Source organism: Solea solea, chromosome 16, assembly GCF_958295425.1.
Source record: "Solea solea chromosome 16, fSolSol10.1, whole genome shotgun sequence".
Lineage (NCBI taxonomy): Eukaryota > Metazoa > Chordata > Actinopteri > Pleuronectiformes > Soleidae > Solea > Solea solea.
In genome coordinates this window covers 23,484,422-23,502,436 of record NC_081149.1, presented here as the reverse complement: position 1 = coordinate 23,502,436, position 18,015 = coordinate 23,484,422, and the positions used below count along the sequence as shown (strand labels likewise).

The following is an 18,015-nucleotide window of genomic DNA, read 5'->3' as shown; positions in this document are numbered from 1 at the left end:
GGTGCGACTACATCCTTTTTATATTGCTTAAATCAAAGTATCAAAGTAAATCAAAGTCATAACTTTTATGTTCCAGGTAGCTTGACTTGTATTGTTGTTGTTGTTGTTGTTTTTTTATATGTGTCATGGTTTTCTGGCATGAAGCTTTGTAGACAGATCTTTTGCACATTTGTTTTCCAGTTTAAATTCATCTAATTTTGACATGAAGTCATTTCTCCCAAAGCCATGACAGTGACTGCTTGAACCCGGAGTAATGTCTGATTTCATAAGTAGACGATATGCCGGAGCTGCTGAAAACAGTACGTGTGTGTGTGTGTGTGTGTGAGCATGCCAGTGTACGGGGGGGGGGGGGGGGGGGTCTGACTGTGTTGGAGTGTGTTTTAAGGTTTTGCAGTGTGAAAGGAAGCTTCTCTACGTCCCTTTAGGCGGTGTCCATTTTAAGGCTGTGGGATCAATTGTCTTGCTGTTGCCCCGTTTGGTCTCCTTGGCCTTCCAGTCATCGATAAGGTCCTACAGGAAGAAAAACAAAAACACATCTTAGCTGCTTATTATAATGAAGACGTATGTAACCCATCTGAAATGTTATTACCATTACCTTTTATTAAGAATGATGAACATTTTTAGATCAGATGCCCTCCCTGATCTCCATTTATCTGAGCTTGGGACGGCACTAGGAGGACACTGGATGTGTTTTATTTAGTGTCCAATTAACCCAATCATTGGGGAGCAATAGGGATCGAGTACAACAGGCCTTGAACTGTTTCAATAAATTATATAATATACACTGGAAAAAGAAAATGGTTGGACAAACTTAACTTTCACTGATTATACTGAAATGAATGAAGTTAACTTGTCAACTATAGTTTGAACAAACTTTATTCATTTAGTTATTACATGTAGTGATGGCAGAAAGACACACTTTGTCTCTTACCTGTCTCTTTAACACCAAGTGCTTCCCTTTCCAGTATTTGAGCATTTGGAGGGACTGCAGCGTGCTGACAATATCCACAGGGTTCACTGCCGTCTCCTGACTGATCTCTTTGAACACAAGAGTCAGACCACAGTTCAGAGGATCAGGTTTTTCTTATTATTTTATTGTTATTTTAAGACGCTACAACCATGCCAACTGCACTTTAAGGCTACACCGAGACATAAGCCCCTTTTCTACCTGTGGTCCCCACTCGCCTCGTCTCGGCACAGCACGGTTTAAGTTTAAGAGGTGGTTACTCTAGGTGATTGACATCACAGCAAAAAAGAAAAATTGCACATTGTGAAAAGTGAATTTCTCTTCTATTCTTCATTGTTGTTGTTGCTGCTCTGTCACGTCCACGTACTCTCCCTTCACTGCCCGTATTGTTCATGTGCATATTGCGATCTTGTAAACACAACAGGCAGGGACATGGATACATTTAAAAACAATATCATCTCTAGCTTTAAGCTCACGAAAACAAGCCGACCCATCGAGCCAGTCCATCCTTAAAATTGTGCAGGTATTTCACTTTTGGCCAATATTGCTGCTCCAGAGGCTGGAGATTACTCTCATTAGACAACAAGAGATTAAAACAATAACTATTAATCACAAAGATGTTCATACCTTAGATTTACTATCACAATAACACAGCAGCGGTTTGACCTCTTAATTGTTTTACATGTTTTTTGATGTTGTGAAATGTGAAACAGTAGTAGTTCCTGTGCACCATCATTTTAGATTTAACAATAGAAGACGACAGAAGACAGATAAAGAACTTCTTCATGAAGCTGAATATTTACAATATTATTCAAATGTTTTTAAAAAGAAAATCAGGAAGTGTTTAAGTTAAAAAGTATTCGATGTTATGAGGCTGGAGTTTAATTATGAACATATTCACTTTTTTACACTCTGTCTGAGGCACATCTATTTTGTTAAAACTAATCTAAATGTCACTGAGAAATGACTAAACCCACTCTGTGAGATGTCATGTGCACGGCAGAGAACGACAGAGCCACAGCAGCTGAATCGTGGCGGAACACGGAGAACATTTCGAGTGCACACTGGGATGACTTTTCAGAGTCTTTCCTATCATTGTGTGAGCTGAAAACATATTCCAGTGAGCAGACATTTTAAAATTAAGCATGGAAATTATACTATTTGCTGTTTAGCAAATAGTAATAGCCCTTAGTATTTTTTTAATATCACAAAAAGTTTTTTGAATTGTATCAGTAACTCATATAAAAGTTCCATCCCTTTCTGAGATCCTCTCAAAAAATGTAAAGGTTCTATAATAATAGATATAAATAGAACAAAAAATAATTTTAGCAGCTAAAAACAGACACACGGCATTAAATAAAATATTTTTGTAAGCATATCAGGACTTTGTTTCACAGAGCCGCCAAAACATATGTACACTACTTGTTTTTGTCTTCATTGCAGTGGCAATTTTTTTTTTAGGTACTGGCACAAACAACTAAACAAATCTGAAGTGCTGATGTGAGTGTGGTGTTCGCTGCTCTGTGTTTTTTTGGGATTGGCCTAGTTTTGCATGACTTTTAACGGTGTGAACATCTGCCTTTGTTTATCAGCTGAACACTGACTCGGTGTGGCTTCAGTGCTCCTGGATCCATCCATTCACAAAGGGGGACAGCGACACATCTGAAGGCATGCACACACATAAGCATGCACGCATGCATGCGTACACACACACACACAGGATTCAGCCCCACTACTCACTAATGTTCATTATCATCTAGTGGCTTAAATAGCATTACAAACTTAAAAAGAAGAAAGAATGAAAAGAACACCAACAAAATCATGGAATAAAATTAAATTGAAGGCATCAAGGCACTGCAGTTCTAGCTCTTTACTGGGTTTAATGAAATGTTCCCATCTCTTTCCACGGCTGCATCGTGTGTTTTCCTCACCTTTGATGGAGATCTCCTTGCCTTGAAAATTGTTCAGGTAGCGCAGCAGCACTTCCTTCCAGTAACTGCGGTAGCTGATGAGGCCCAAGTCAGACAGAGGACGCTCAGGTGACCCCACCTTCTCCTCCACCTTGGACAGCAGGTAACCTGGAAGCACAATCCAATCAGAGCTTTATTCAAATCAGGACAAACAGGAGTCTACAAAGCAGAGGGAAGGAAGAAGGGAAAGGGAACTGTAATGGATGATTAAATCCAGAAATCAAGGAAGGAAGTTAGCAGTTAGTTATCATTGATTGGACAAAGTTTGAATGGAAGTCTATAGGAAAAAGTGTGTGCTTATCACTTGATTTATATAATGCCAGTAAACCTTTTCCTGAGGAGTTAATGGACTCAATCACTAGCCCGGTTTTAAAAATTGACATGACACTTGTCAAATCACTGACCACGAGGCTTCAAAACAGGAGCTTGTTTTGTAAGCGGAGGACTATGTCCACTTTGTTATATATGGTCTATGCATAAAACTCCAAAGAAGAAGAAGAGGAGCTTTTAAGTACCATCTTACTTGAAGAAATATAAACTGGTAAAAGAACAACAAATCAATGGCAGCAATATATTTTTGAATAAAACAAATAAACACACACAAGATCACACATTGGGGGTGTGTGTACTCACTGAAGTCTATGAGCATTTTGCCATAGCCCTGCCTCATGTACTGTGGCATAGTGAGGATACAGGAGACGTTGTAGTTCAGGAAAGAGTTCTTCTCCTGCAGAGAGAGAAAATAAATCCAGAAACACAATCATTTGCTTGATACAGGTTGATTTTCAGCATTAGGGCTGTCACTTTTTTATCCTATACTGTGTTCAAAATAGCCAGCCTAGAGGCCCATTACACTGACCGTCTGGAGTAATTACTGTGCGGTCCAGCAGAGGACGACATGAGGGCAGCTATATTGTTCTAAGAACCAGGGATTTGCTTTGAAAATGGAGGACAAAAAACAAACTAACCTGTCCTTAATGGACAAACACGACACCAAAGCTTCTGAAAAGTAACGTGCAGAAGCAATTTTGGGATCTTCTCCATATATGAGAAAGTAGGGAAATCTGCAGAGTCACTTGCATGACATGTCATGTAATGTTCATTCAAACTAGGAATTTTTTAGGTTCTGCAATGTAGCGCCACATTTACCTTCGAGAAGTATCCGACTAAGTGGCAGCCTGTGTTGTCAGCTTCAGTCATGACGTAGAAGAGGAAAGGTTCAACATCGTAATAGAGGGTCTTGTGGTCCAGGAAGAGTTTGGCCAGCAAACACAGGTTCTGGCAGTAAATCTGCGAGGAAAGACATCAGTGACATTATTACTTTGACAACGTTGTCCGACAGCTCACGGTTAAACTCACACAGTTGCCGTAGTTTTGTCCCATTAAAAGTCAAGTGTGTGAGTTGTCGTGACATCTACAGGTGAGACTGCAGAGTGTAAAGCAGATTGTCACATGAAATACAAAAGAAAACAGACAGGGACACAATATATACATGACAAGAGGACTCGTGTAAGAACCTCTCATAACCATAGTCACTGAGTTCCTTCCTGAGTTTCCAGTAGGGTTTAGAATTAATTTTAAGGGTTTCCTTGACTTAAACTGGTCATTCTGGACTCGTGAATGTGCCGCCACAGAATAAATACAGAGAAAATGTGTCTCTGATGATTCCTGGACCTTTTGGAAGAAGGTCAGAGTGACTTATGCAGATCTGTCATACCTTATTCTTCTTTCCATCCACCTCAAACACAGAGATGTTCCCTTTTCTGTAGATCTCGTCACCTGGAGGATGCTTCCACACACACTTCGCCTTTATGCAACAAACCAGGAGGGGGGAAAACAAAGCACAGTCAGTCTTCGTCCATCCATCACTCACATTATTGGAACACTATGAGAGGGTCAAAGTTATGAAGTTTATCTAAATAGAGTCTGTGTGGACTAAAAAGAAAACAATGAATCACCTTAGGCACACAGATAGAGAGGTTATTGTTTAAATTGAGGCTATAGCCAAGAATCATTTCAGGTCCTTTTTCACTTTAATGCTTCGCCATCACTGACTGATAGCCCTCATTTTCTTCAGGTTTATTATAGATTAACTGTCACTGCTGAACCTTAACAGGAAAAATCTGTATTTAGAAGTTTTAAGCACTTTTTTTAAATACCAACTGAAAACTATGTTAGCGTAAAAGCGATGATTTGATTCATTACTTTGCCCTATTGTAATTAAACAGAGGGGTTTGCTACCTGACATAAATTTACATATTGATCTGCATTAAAAAAAAACTTCACGATTAAGTGCATTTGAAACTCAACAATTGTATTTTTTAACATCTGCATTAAATTAAATTGGATTGAATTCCAATTTGATTCCCGCACTGCCTCACAAGCTGTGAACACAACACACATAATATCCTCTTTTATATTAATCCGGCAAAGTTGCCAGCAAACAGTTACTGATTTATAGCGCTTTTCCACTCGCACTAAAACAGATGCCTCCTGTGGCCAAAGGTTGGGAGACAATTCTATACAAGAAGACAAATACTGATTCTGCAACTTCTTCCAACTTCTCCAAAATGTTGCCTCACCATGTGCCTACGCAGAATGGTCTGGCTCTTCATGTACTTAAGGCAGAACTCGCACATGTAGAGCCTCCCCAGGCGGGCGTACTCCTCAGGATATGGAGAGTGGTACCAGGTGTCCAGCTCATAGCGGCCAAACAGGATCGTCTTTATCATGTTGCTGCCCTCCGACACCTGACCAGACAGACGGAGTTTATCCTGTATGAGCCAGGATAGGGGGGTGGGCAGGGTGTTGGGGACACAAGGTGAAAAGACATAAAGAAGAAAAAGAAGAGAGGGCAGGCAAACAGGTGGAGGGGAACAAGGGGAGGGAGAAGAAAAGATCTCAATTATGCGGAGAAAATGATCAGTTGAGCCAAAGATCACACTTGAAAAACCTCAGTGGAGGAAAATGATCATTAAAAAGGGAAAAATAAAACAATGGATGTTCAGAATGAGAAACAAACAGAAAAAAGGCTTAATTTTTTTGTATAAAAACAAAACTCGGCCATACTTAAATGGCACCGTACAAGCTTGAGTTGAATAGCTAATTTACATGTATCTAAGAAGACAGTGAAATAGAAAAAAAAAGATCACTCACAAATTGCCTTATGCTTCATGTTTTTGAGATAAGTTTTATTTTAACTAATTATTTACTTGTTTAAATATTTATTTATGAAATGAAAAACAACAGGTTGAAACTCCGCTTAAATGGTTTGCTTTGTAAAACTGTCGGCTGCACTGCACACGTCATTTGTGCATAGGCTAAAACAAGCATTTATGTGAAGCATGGCGGAATATAGCAATGTTTTCTCATCGGAGAGGGCTCACAAACACACACGCAGAAAGAAAACAGAACAACAGGAAGTGATTGTCCAAACTACCAAAGATATGTCAGACTCCTCCTTTGGCTGCAGGGGAAAAGGTTTTTTTTCAGACTGAAACTGAGAAAAGGAGAAGGCAGAAAAGAGGGGACAAAACAGAAGAGGGGGGAGAAAAGAGTAAAGGGGGAGATGATGATGAGTTTTCTCTCTTACAAGGTCGTCCGATGCACGTGCCTGCGCTTTCCTGAACAGCTCAAGGTCGTAGTCACTGGTGATGTTCTCCAGCAGTGGCTCCCGGCTCGTCCCATGGCTTTGACGGTGCTCCTGAACGTAAAAGAAAGACTCTCAGAATATATGGATTTTAGACATGTTGCCTACATATTTCCATTCCTCACCCACATACCATGTGCTTGTCCTTCTGTTCCTTATTGAGGCTAGAGTTCTTCTTCCTCCTCAGCTCAGTTACCTTCTCCTTGTAGCGCAGTTGACGATCTGATGGAGCCTGTGATGGTGTTTGAAGACACAATATCTCATCGAGCTGTTTTGATTATTATCATAATGTGAAATCTGTAAATGTGAAGAATGACAGCTTTCGGAGTCCCACAGGGATCTATACTCGGACCATTTTCATTCATATGTTGACACAGTGTGCTACTGTATACGGGTCTTTACACTTTAGACATTATATGACATTGCACTTAATGAGGTCATTAGCAAAGAGCATGGCAGGCCCATATTTGCTATATAAATGACAGTCCATACGCAAATAGTATAAAATTAAAAGTCCAGCCAATACGACCCAACCCAATTTAAACCTTAATATAACTTCAAAATATTTCCCTAAACCCACAGATTACAGATTAGGTACCTAGAAACTTGTATTAGTCTAAGTCTGTCCTTGATTAAACAACAAAGTCCGATTACTTCATATTAATACATTTACAGTATATAATCCATTCATCCAACCATCCATCTTCTACCGCTTTATTCTCCACATGAGGGTCACGCTGTGCCAATCTCATATGACATAGGGCGATAGACTTTTTGCACTGTGGGAGGAAGCCGGAGAATCCGGAGAACATAGAACATGCAAACTCCATGAAGAAAGACCCTTGTTCCGACTGGATCATGAACCTGGGTCTTCTTGATGCGAAGACAAGAGTGCTAACCACTTCACCACTACTAAATTAAGCAGCTTTCAAAGCTTTTGTATCTAAAGATACGTAATGCTCATCACTCCCATATAAATCTTGTCCTTGCAACCCATCCTTACCTTAATTATAGGGCTAGCAACTGACAACTGATTGTGATTATGTGGCATTACATATCTTGGATATGTACAATTCTATTTTGGGCATATTACTCACGTTATCGTGGGTATATATATTTTATAACATACATGTATGTCACTGTGAATACCTTTTTTAAGATCTTGCCAAGAAAAACAACAAAGTACCCATTTGTGTGTTTCAGGTGTGTGTGTGTATGCGTCACTGTCTGAAGCACTTGTGTGTCTGTGTTGCGCATTACCTGGCTTCTTGTGGAATGTCTGTTCTCGTCCTGGCGGTGTGACAGCGTCCTTTCCTCAGCCTGTTTGTCGCGCGTTGACGCCTTGCCCTGAAAAAAACATCAACACTGTCTCGTCTACCACTATTCACAAACCGAGCCTGCAGCAGAAACATCACAGCAACCGCCCCCACATCCCTGAAGTGTTTACAGCTTTACTATTTCAATCCGAGTCTGTTGGGTTCCTTTGGTTTCATCCACTGGACACTAAGGATGGGTATCAAGAAGGGGTCTTAAACTGATACCAGCTCATCATCGGTCTATGCCAAGGTATTGGACAAACAATACCGCTATAGATATCAATGTTGCATTGATTACACAAATATCAATACATATACGTATCAATAGGCAGTATGAATATTGATAAAATCTGACCAATGGCCACCCCTACTGGACAGTGTGCTCAGTGGAAAGTTCCCACAAAAGCTTAACAATAGTTTGGACTGAAGAAAAATATTGTGTCCTTTTTACTCCACTGTAGCATTAAGAGAAAGTTAAAGATAACAGACAACATTAAATAGTCACATAGTTTATTTTTCTGTGTGTGTGTGTCTGTGTGTGTACCTTGCACTCATCAACAGACAAGTTGTGGTAGAGAGGACATCCAGATATAGAGAAATGTCTCTCATGTCTCCCTGTTAGATGACCTGAGTGAGAAATACAGAAGGAAAATGTGAATGGGGAGAAAGAGAGTTACACACAGAGAAAAACAGAAAGCTCAGAGTCCGTCTACAGGAGCAGGAAATCTTATTCAACAGAAAATGTCGTGCTGTCATGCTGTGTTTTTTTTTTTGCCCCCACCCAGTGAGTTGCAGCCAGGTGTGGGACACTTCATGTTGAAGTTGTAGCTTTCATGAAAGCGCCGTCGTTTGGGCCGGTGGGAGAGGTCGTGGGCGGCGGCCTCTTTGAGTGACAGCTCTTTCGCCAATCTCTCGTCCTCCTCCTGTGACACTACAATATCATTGCTGGAAGACACAAGGTCGTTGCTTGGGCTGGAAACCTCAATGTCGGACTCCGAGGATGGGGCGTTGCCTGTTGGAGTGCGGGGAGGAGTCTCGTCCCGGTCCTCCCCCTGTTTTAGGTCTGTTGGGCCAATAAAAAAAGACTGTAAGATTGTAGCCATCTTTACATCTTACAAACATTTTGTGAGGCCGAATCTACAACTCTGTGATCTGATTACTTAAATGTATGCTAGGGATTGTTTTTCTTCTTCTAATAATAATTTGCTACAGGCTGGATTATGCTGCCCTCCACAGTTCAAAGGTCTTTATGCGGTCTCTCAATCAAAACAATAACATAAGCCCTTATTGACGACATCAAGAAGCAACATGGGATCATGAGAATCCTTGTCTTGCTTGGTTCACCTGTGCATTGACAGGTAGAGCTCAGGCAGCAGAACGCACAACAAATGGTAGTGAGTAAAAGTAATCCATTAGTGACAAATGCACAGACTAAAAACCCACTGGCTAAATAGTAGTACCCAATATTTCCTCCCTTGCTTTCATGTTTAATACGACCCTTGACCCAAACATTACAGCAGAAACATTTAAAGACAAAATTAAATGAAACAGTCCATCATCTTGCATACAGATATGGATTTCATGTGTTGGACATGTTTCTGCTAATGTGATGTTGGTGACCCAACATTCGCCTCCTCATTTTTAGATATTTTATTGCAGAAATGTTTCACTTTCATCTTTAAACAACATGTCAAGCTAGTCTGGGACACATTTGTCCACATAACTTTTGTAGTGTAAACACTGATAAGTGTGTAACCCTGGGTAAATGTGGGCGGTAATAAAATCCAAACACAAGCGGTGGACACTGGAGGTGCGTGACAGATACACGAGTAACAATGTCACTCCATTTATATTCAGCTCTGCAAAGATACATGTTAATGGTAAGTGGCGACATGGTGGTAAAAAATAATCAAGCCTATCTGTTGTAACAAGTCTATCCTGAGGGAAATCTCTGTACGGTGTGTGCGGCCACATACAAATGCACTTAACACCCTCCAACAGTGGCTGCCAGCAGAGAAATTCAATAGTAAAGACTGATGCTACTGCAGCATAGGACTGGTGTTATAGCTCAGGGAGACTGATATAGCAAACCTTTGCTTCTTTCAAACTGTGTGACATCCTAAAACCTACAAATCTGAGGTCAGACTAACTTTGATTTTGATTAATTTACTTTTTGGTAAATAATAATAGAGCAACATGGGACTGATGATAGAGAAGGACTTCCTGTGACTGTGACTAATGTCGTCAATGGTTTTTTTATAGCCTTCGTCATCATGTGTCACGTGCCAAGGAATTTCTTTGCCTCCTTTTAACATATAAAGGAGTTCCACAGGGGTCTTTTTAGGGTCTATTACCTTTTCTTTGTAAACAATGCTAGTATATGTTGTTTCTAAATAGCTTAAGGGAAAAATAATATTGTAAACTTTTCTAATTTCAAAAGCTTTGTATTTCTTTTGCATTAGTATTGACATAGTACAAATATAGTATCAATGACTGTTATAAATCATTATTTACTATGTATCAGGACATCAAATATAATATATTTTCACAATTTGACTCACAGTTAAGGTAACAAACTCTAATAATGTAACCAAGAACAAGCCTCAGATGTTTTCTGACACTTTATAATGAGGAACACACTGTGATCACAGACAGCCCTGAGGACAACAATGAATGAATGAATGAAAGTACACACAGAAACCCTTCCTCCATCTCCTCATTCCTTTCAATATAATTTAATTTTCATCGTAATTCCTTCTTTTCAACTCTCTGCTCTACTCCTCTACTCTTTGCCCTCCTCTCTCTGCTTCCTTCATTCTAGGTTTACTCTTCCCTTCTCCTTACGTCCTAAATCACTTCCTTTCTCAGTGAATGAATATAACATCAAGTCTCTATGCAAATGTCAATCTCATTGTAAAACATACAAACTAGTCTGCAGCGCTCACCATTACCCTCAGTGTCTGAGCCAGATGACCTACTCTGACGCAGTGGGTATCTTTTGGCTGTGGTGTTTGTCGCCCCCTGTTGGCTGCGTGTGATCCTGCGCCCAGAGGAGAAGACCGATGCTGCCACTGCTGCCGCTGCCGCAGATGCTGCTGCTGCTGCTTCTGCTGCTGAATCAGGACCTTCATCAGGAGCCACAGCTGTTGGAGAACTGCAGTTATCTGAGACGAAAGGAGAGGAGAGGAGAGAGGAGATTATCGATTGTCATATTGAAATATCAATATTTTAGTTATTTGAGGTAAATGTGTGGTTTATTATTAACAGGAATACAATGGAAAGTAACTATACTATTGGTATCTAGTATAAATGACACACAGCTGGTAGGAACGCAGTATGTGATGTGTGTGGGAAGTCAGTGAAGCACTGTGGCAACACCACAAACCTCGTTAAACACCTCATAACCAACCATAACACTGTCTGGTTATGATGAGGCAATCTGAAGAGGAGGAGAGAAAAGTAAAAAAAAAAAGTAAGCCGAGTTAATGGGTAAACTGTAAATATGCTGTTGTCCCTCAACAAAAACTTGTGAATGAGGGAAAATTTGGTTGGAAAGGTTTCCAGGGGAGCATGATTAACATGCTACTAAATCCAAAAGTGAATGTGTAATATAATTTGGGTTAAAATGTTCAGGCAAGCATTTTAAGATATACTTTGTGCAAAGTATTGGCATCAGATCAGATTTTACTTGTTATCGGATCGGAAGAATCAGCGTTATCGCACATCATTAGTTATCATAGCATGCTTTAGGAATGAAAGTACCTATCTCATGTAAAGCTTCTCCTAAACTACCTTCATCATACAGCACTTATAAACAATAAACAAATATTCTAACCCTAGAAGCATTTTCCCATTAGTTTGAAATGCTCTGCAGTGGAACATTGTGAATGGTTTGTATTTATTCAGCGCCTTGCTTTCCTTGATGACCACCCATTTCAGTATTTTACAGTTCTTTTTCAATCACATATCAATCATAACCATTCACACCCACTGCTGACAGAGTCGTAAGGAGAAACCTGGGGAACAGTGTTTTGCCCAAGGACACATTTATGGACTAACAGAGCCTGGGATCTAACCTCTGACCTTCCAGATGGATGGCTGAACTACAGCCCCCCTGTGGATGTAGGGTTAAGCAATGTGTCAAAAAGATCAATAAACAATAACAATAAAAAAAAAAAATCAGTAGAACCTGATAATTATTTGAAAGGAAATTTGCCTCAAAGGGAAAGGTGAAAAAAACAAAACAAGTTGATTGTAGTTTTAAACATTAAAAGGAAACAATCTGTGCATTGAATGTAGAGCTCAAATTATTAATCCAAGCAGTTTCTTTTTGTCATTTGACAAAAAATACAGGCAATTATTATGATAATCAAAGACATTTTCAAGTAATGGTGGCAAACATTTCTTTGTCCCAGCTTCTGGGTTTACAGAAGATAAATAACAAAAAGTATATCTTCCAAACTTATGCAAAAACAAGCAACAATTTGGTGTCACCAAGCAATTAATCAATACCATAACCAGATAAAACCATCATAACAGTAACTGTTAGTTGTAGCTAAGGCTGAACAAATTCACTAGCCCCAACACCTTGCTCATCAGCTGAGGAAATATGTGTCTTATTTGTTGACAGACAAATGAAAACGACAGTAAATATGCAAAAATGACAAATGGATTACAAATCAATTTCCAATCACAACACCTATCAAAATATAATTATTGCAGCACTAATCAAATGTAGAAACATATCTGAAAAGCTAGATAAGAGGGGGTTTCTTCAGCCGTCATAAACCTGAACAGTATTCTGTGTATTCTGAGCAACCCTAAGCAAAAATGGTAAGAAAAGAAAGATGTTACTTGTCGTGAAGGGCCTCAATGATCCTGAAGAGTCTAATGCTGCCACAGAAAAGAGGATTGAACCTCTGAATCCACCTTTTTTCCTCTGTGCTGTGTCTCTGTAAGGACTTGGCCGATGCGGCCAACTTCCCTCAGCAACAAGACAAGGAGGAAACAGTGTCAGCCTTTCTTTCTCTGTAGTAAATCCCCTCTGGCACAGCAGAAAGAGGTCACACAGGGGGTGTTTGTGTCTCTGTGGTGGGGGGAGGTCGGGCTGTCTGAACCCATTCATGCTTCATCACTGACCACACATAATGGCTGGTGCTACACTGATGAGGTGAGGGGCGGTTTGGAGTTTCTGTGGAAACATCTTTACTCACACAAACTAAACTACACTTAACAACAGTTGGTAAGACAAAAAAAATCATGTGAGGATAAATTATGTATGATTAAAAAGAAGAAAGTTCAATACAGGTCAAGAGCAGAACAACTAAACTGCTATGTAATAAATAGGTTTGATTAAAGCAGTGGCAGGAAAATGGTACTTCTAAATTTCTAAACGTTTATAGCAAAATAAGCAGTGGAAGAGCCAATGAACTGCTGTCTGAATGCACTGGAGTTGCATTAATGGTAAAATAAACTAGTGCAATTATGCAACGTGTGAAAGGTTAATGGCTCTAATGGATTTTGTTTCTTTTTTGCAGTGAAACTGAACATTTTATTTTCATAAACAGGTTTTAGGAAGTCTGAAAACATTGTACCTCATAAGTGAAACCGCTGGTAAAATAAACTAGTGTAATTATCTTAAGTAGTTTTGGGCAGTTTTTCCTCCCCCTCATTCAGGGTTAAGGACAGGAAACGTTGCAGCCTCTTGAGTTTAACTGTGATTTATAAATATGGACAAAACAATTACAATTTTAAATACCGCTTCTCACGTCAACTATGACAGATGTGAAATGTTAATATTTCTACTGCTATAACCTAATGTATTTATTATTTTCTATCCCTGTGATTCCAGAACTGTGGGCCACACATCAGGTACTGTAGGTGGGATGTGAGAAGTTATATTTAAAATGTATGGATACTTTAGAGAGCAGTTTGTTTGGTAAACTTCACATGTTATTTTCTGCCTGTTTATTAAATAAATCCTGGAAATACATGAACCCATGGTCTTCTATAGTTTGTTAATGAGAGCTGGGATTTAAAGTTTTGGTGGGATGCATGTGATTTTCACAATTTAAAATTATATTATTATCCTGTAATAAAAAAAAAATTAATAATACACATTTATAAGGGTTGCAACTTCGGAATCCCTTTTGATTCTGAGCTCCCTGATGATGCTCTGGTGATGGTGAAGTGGTGCAGTCCGTAAATTCTTCCCTTTTAACGATGCTTTTATCTCCTCTTGACTTTACTGTAAAGCACTTTACTCTTTATTTTTTCTTCAACAAACAAAACTTCTGCCACCAGGCTTTAAACATGGACACAGAGAAGTGACCATATAATATCAATCACAGCTGCCTGTCACAGGCTACCTAAATTTTGGCTGAAACAATTACACCATTAATCGATTACCAAATTAATTGTGAACTATTTTGATCGTTAATTAATCTGTTTGCATGTTTTTTTAAATAATTAAAACAAGTTTTCTGACTTTTCAGCTTCTTAAATGTGAATATTCTCTGGTTTCTTTGCTCAGTATAACAAATAAATTTTTGGTTTGTGGACAAAACAAGACATTCAAGAACATCATCATTTTCAGTTTGAGAAACACTGATGAACATTTTTCAACCTTTTCTGACATTTTATGAACCAAACGATTATTCGATTAATCGAGAAAATAATTGACAAATTCATGGATTATGAAAATTATTGTTAGTTGCAGTACTAATTTGAATTAATTTAAGATAAGATAGTCAGCTCCACAATGGTAAATGAATGAAGTAAGTAAATAATAAACATGCATTTTCACATCTGTGAATGTACAATATCAACAATAAGGTTTTAGCTATAAAAAATTGAAAATACAATATGCATAATAGATACCAGAATATATATACAGTATGAGCTTGATTTTTAAAAGTATAAACAGGATGTTATGTGAAATTACAATGTCATATTGCATGTAGGATGAATTTCAAGATTATACTACTTGTTTTTTGGGCTCCTGCCTAAATATATGACCTTTTAATACATTGAAGATCTGAGATCACAAGATCTTCCAGCTTGTCATTAAAGGTGAACTCAACACAGTATCTTTTAAATCTCTCTCTAAAAAAAACAAACACTTTTATCACCATATTATAAATGTATTTGTGTTTATTTATATTGTTGTTTCAGCCAGATTCTAATTTTACTTCTTAAATAATTGTGACACCAGCATTCTTCAATTGTTTATACATTCATTTATTTCATTAAGTCCCTCATATTTCTTTTTAAAATATAATTTTCTATTATTCTTTAATTTGTGTAATATTGAGTGTGTGCACTCAATATAAGAGAAGTGACCATTGAGTGTGTGCACTCAATATACTCATAAAAGTCGTTTATACGACTTTTAAAGTGATTTTTGATTCAACAACTGCTCGTGTTTACCTTGTGAGCTCTGACTGAGGCGCAGTGACGCGCGGGTCAGGCGCGTACTGCTGCGTCTGTGCGCGTTCTCGGGAACTTCGGCGTGTTCGAGGTCGGCGGAAAAATCCGAGTCCTCGGTTCCGTCTGAGCTGCTGCCTGCGGTCCTCTGGAAACAACAACCACAAACAGTTTTGGTGTCACTTTACAATATGAATATGAATTATAAAAAATAATATTCTCTTAAATTAAAAGGTGAAACGTGTGTATTTCGTGGTGTTTATCTGTGTTTTTACCAGCGGATAATTCAACAAAGATCCCATACTGAGGGAGGAACACAACCCGTTCACATCTCCTGCTCTGCACCCACACCTATCAACATGAGCGTGTCAGTGAAACCCGACATCACCACTGCTCGGATAAAACCGGCCGCTTTATCATTAATTCCTGGGTGCAACTCCCGCGTCAGTCCCCCATACTCCTGAGTCAACTATCTGTTAATTCCAAGAGAGCCAAAACAAGTCAGTCAAACCAAATGAACCCATGAAATGTCCCAATGATAGGGTTATCCAAATGATGGCCGGAAAGAGAGGGGTTGACGCTGCCAGCAGAGGATTTGAGGGGGGGCTCACCCCACTACACCCACTACAGAGACCAAAATCCAGTGAGGTGGGGGTGGGGTAAGGAGAGCAGGAGCCAACATATCATTTACATGTCACTGAAGCCACTATAAAGCTGCCTATTGTGTCATATGATGTTTTTTTTCCTCCTTTTTTGTAATAACACCTCTGGTATATAAAACAGCCTCCATACTGCAACAAGATACACACAGAAAATCATATACAAACACATGATAACCCTTTATTTCATTATTCATTTACTGACATTTAACACTGCCAAAATACGTTTACACTCAATATTTTGTTTTATTAACGTGTGGTGATTCAACAACCAATAGAATCACCTTCTTGTTAAAAAGAAGGGAAAATATTTGGCAGAAAGTCATTTGAGTTTCATCAATGCTAGTTCCTAGAGAAAAAAAAAAACCTCACTTTCTGTTTTCTAAACAATATTTTTTATTTTATTTTATTTATAAGGTTTCACGTGGGCTTGCTGACAGTGGCACCGAAGCCACCACTAGAGGGGGACTGTGAGGAGACGTAAATACCACAATATTCTACTACTTGCAATAAGGAAGTGCAGTGTATATCTATATACATATATATGACACTGTCACTTTAAAGACTCATCTTAAACGATACTCACGACAAACTATGACTGTAAACATTTCAGTTAATGTAGGCTCGTTTATTTATTGATTTGTTTGTATGTATGCTTGTATACCTCGACAAGGACTGCATAGATGTAAATTAGCTTCCCTATAATCAGGTCTGTTTACATCTTGTACTTCGTGCTGATGTTCATCAACATACACAGACTCCCTGTCAAAAAAATGAATAAATATTGATTGTTGCGGTAGTTGTCAAAAAATATATAACATAGAAAATATACTAAAGAAAACTTAATACAATAAACATTTAATACAGTGGGAAAAGTACACAAGGACATTGTGAGCAAAACATATTTGTGTGCATGGGACTAATGTGTGCAAAATAAAATTAATAAAAATCCATTTCGATACTCATAACAAGCATAAACAATATTTTCAGAGAACAGAATAAAAAAAAGGAGAATGAAATTTAATTTTCACGCAGCATGTGCGCTCATTGAAGTGAGCGCATTTGACAACTTCACAAGAAGCCGAACACACTATTTGCATACGACCAATGAAATTAAAAGGAGGGCGGGGCTTGTAAAAGACGAACCAATGAACGCAACATTTTCCAGATCTGGACCAATAACAGCGTTGTTTTGGTTCGGACGCTTCGCTTCATTCTCGCGTCGAACAAGAACAGCAAGTTCCTTCCTTTTCGGCTCTCCTCTCATAGCTGCCGTTACTGGCGTTACTCAGGCTCAACGTCTGTCACTCGCCTCATAGAAATCTAACCTCATGTCGCGTAGCCCACACACTCAAATGCCCCGCCCCCTTTGTACCACGAAGAAGCGAAGAGCTTGTGAACTGCTCCATCTTACAACTCACTAATAAACATGAGTTAGCTTATCTTTTAGCAAACACACAGTGGCAGCTCTTTCTACCTGCGATCGTGAAAACAAACGCAATTATAAAACCCGTTGGTGGCATCTTGTAGAGTCACATTTTAGGCTCACGTGCATATACACGTATTCCCACACACAACTTAGTGTTGCCTCCACATCGGCTAACATTAGCTATGACGTTATGTTTTTGCGTGCCCGAGTTGCAGTTACCTTACCTTTCTCCGGGGCATTTTAAGGACGAGGCGTGTATTATTACTCCGTGCTTAGTGAGCAATCGACCTCGGGTGGAATAAACAACAAGAAAAATAAATCCACAGATTTGACAGGAGCCAACTCAGCTTAAAAAGGCACATCAATTTCTCCGCACTTCCTAGTACGGAGGGCGCAGGACCGTTTATGTTGTCGGGTGCGTTCAGAAAATGCCTCCGGGTGAAACAGAGTGTTGGACTAGCGTCAGGTATTTACAATTTTGATAATTCATCGCGCTCAAACGAAATGTGACAAGGTTAGCGATTTTCCACAGTAATACAATAACTTGTTTGCAAAAAAATTACATTATTAAGTTGAACATTTAACAACCGTACGCGGCAC

General features: G+C 39.0%; 1 protein-coding gene across 9 annotated transcripts; it reads right to left on the bottom strand.

Moving 5' to 3' along the window:
- Positions 1–326: 326 nt before the first annotated feature.
- Positions 327–17,960, bottom strand: LOC131475152 (histone acetyltransferase KAT7-like). Of its 9 annotated transcripts, none has more exons than XM_058653039.1 (15): positions 15,603–15,890; positions 15,331–15,475; positions 10,848–11,066; positions 8,684–8,965; positions 8,447–8,529; positions 7,847–7,933; positions 6,720–6,818; positions 6,377–6,640; positions 5,520–5,711; positions 4,655–4,744; positions 4,087–4,227; positions 3,571–3,664; positions 2,899–3,045; positions 932–1,038; positions 327–510 (listed from the first exon to the last, which is right to left on the bottom strand). In XM_058653039.1, the coding sequence occupies exons 1-15, from the start codon at positions 15,627–15,629 to the stop codon at positions 412–414; spliced, it is 2,076 nt and encodes a 691-aa protein (XP_058509022.1). In that variant the 5' UTR covers positions 15,630–15,890; the 3' UTR covers positions 327–411. The 9 variants fall into 9 exon arrangements, with proteins under 9 accessions (XP_058509022.1, XP_058509025.1, XP_058509028.1 ...); XM_058653042.1 differs by having other exon boundaries at positions 6,530–6,640; positions 15,603–15,887; XM_058653045.1 differs by lacking the exon at positions 15,603–15,890 and adding an exon at positions 17,640–17,960 and having other exon boundaries at positions 328–510; positions 6,530–6,640.
- Between the last annotated feature and the right edge of the window lie 55 nt (positions 17,961–18,015).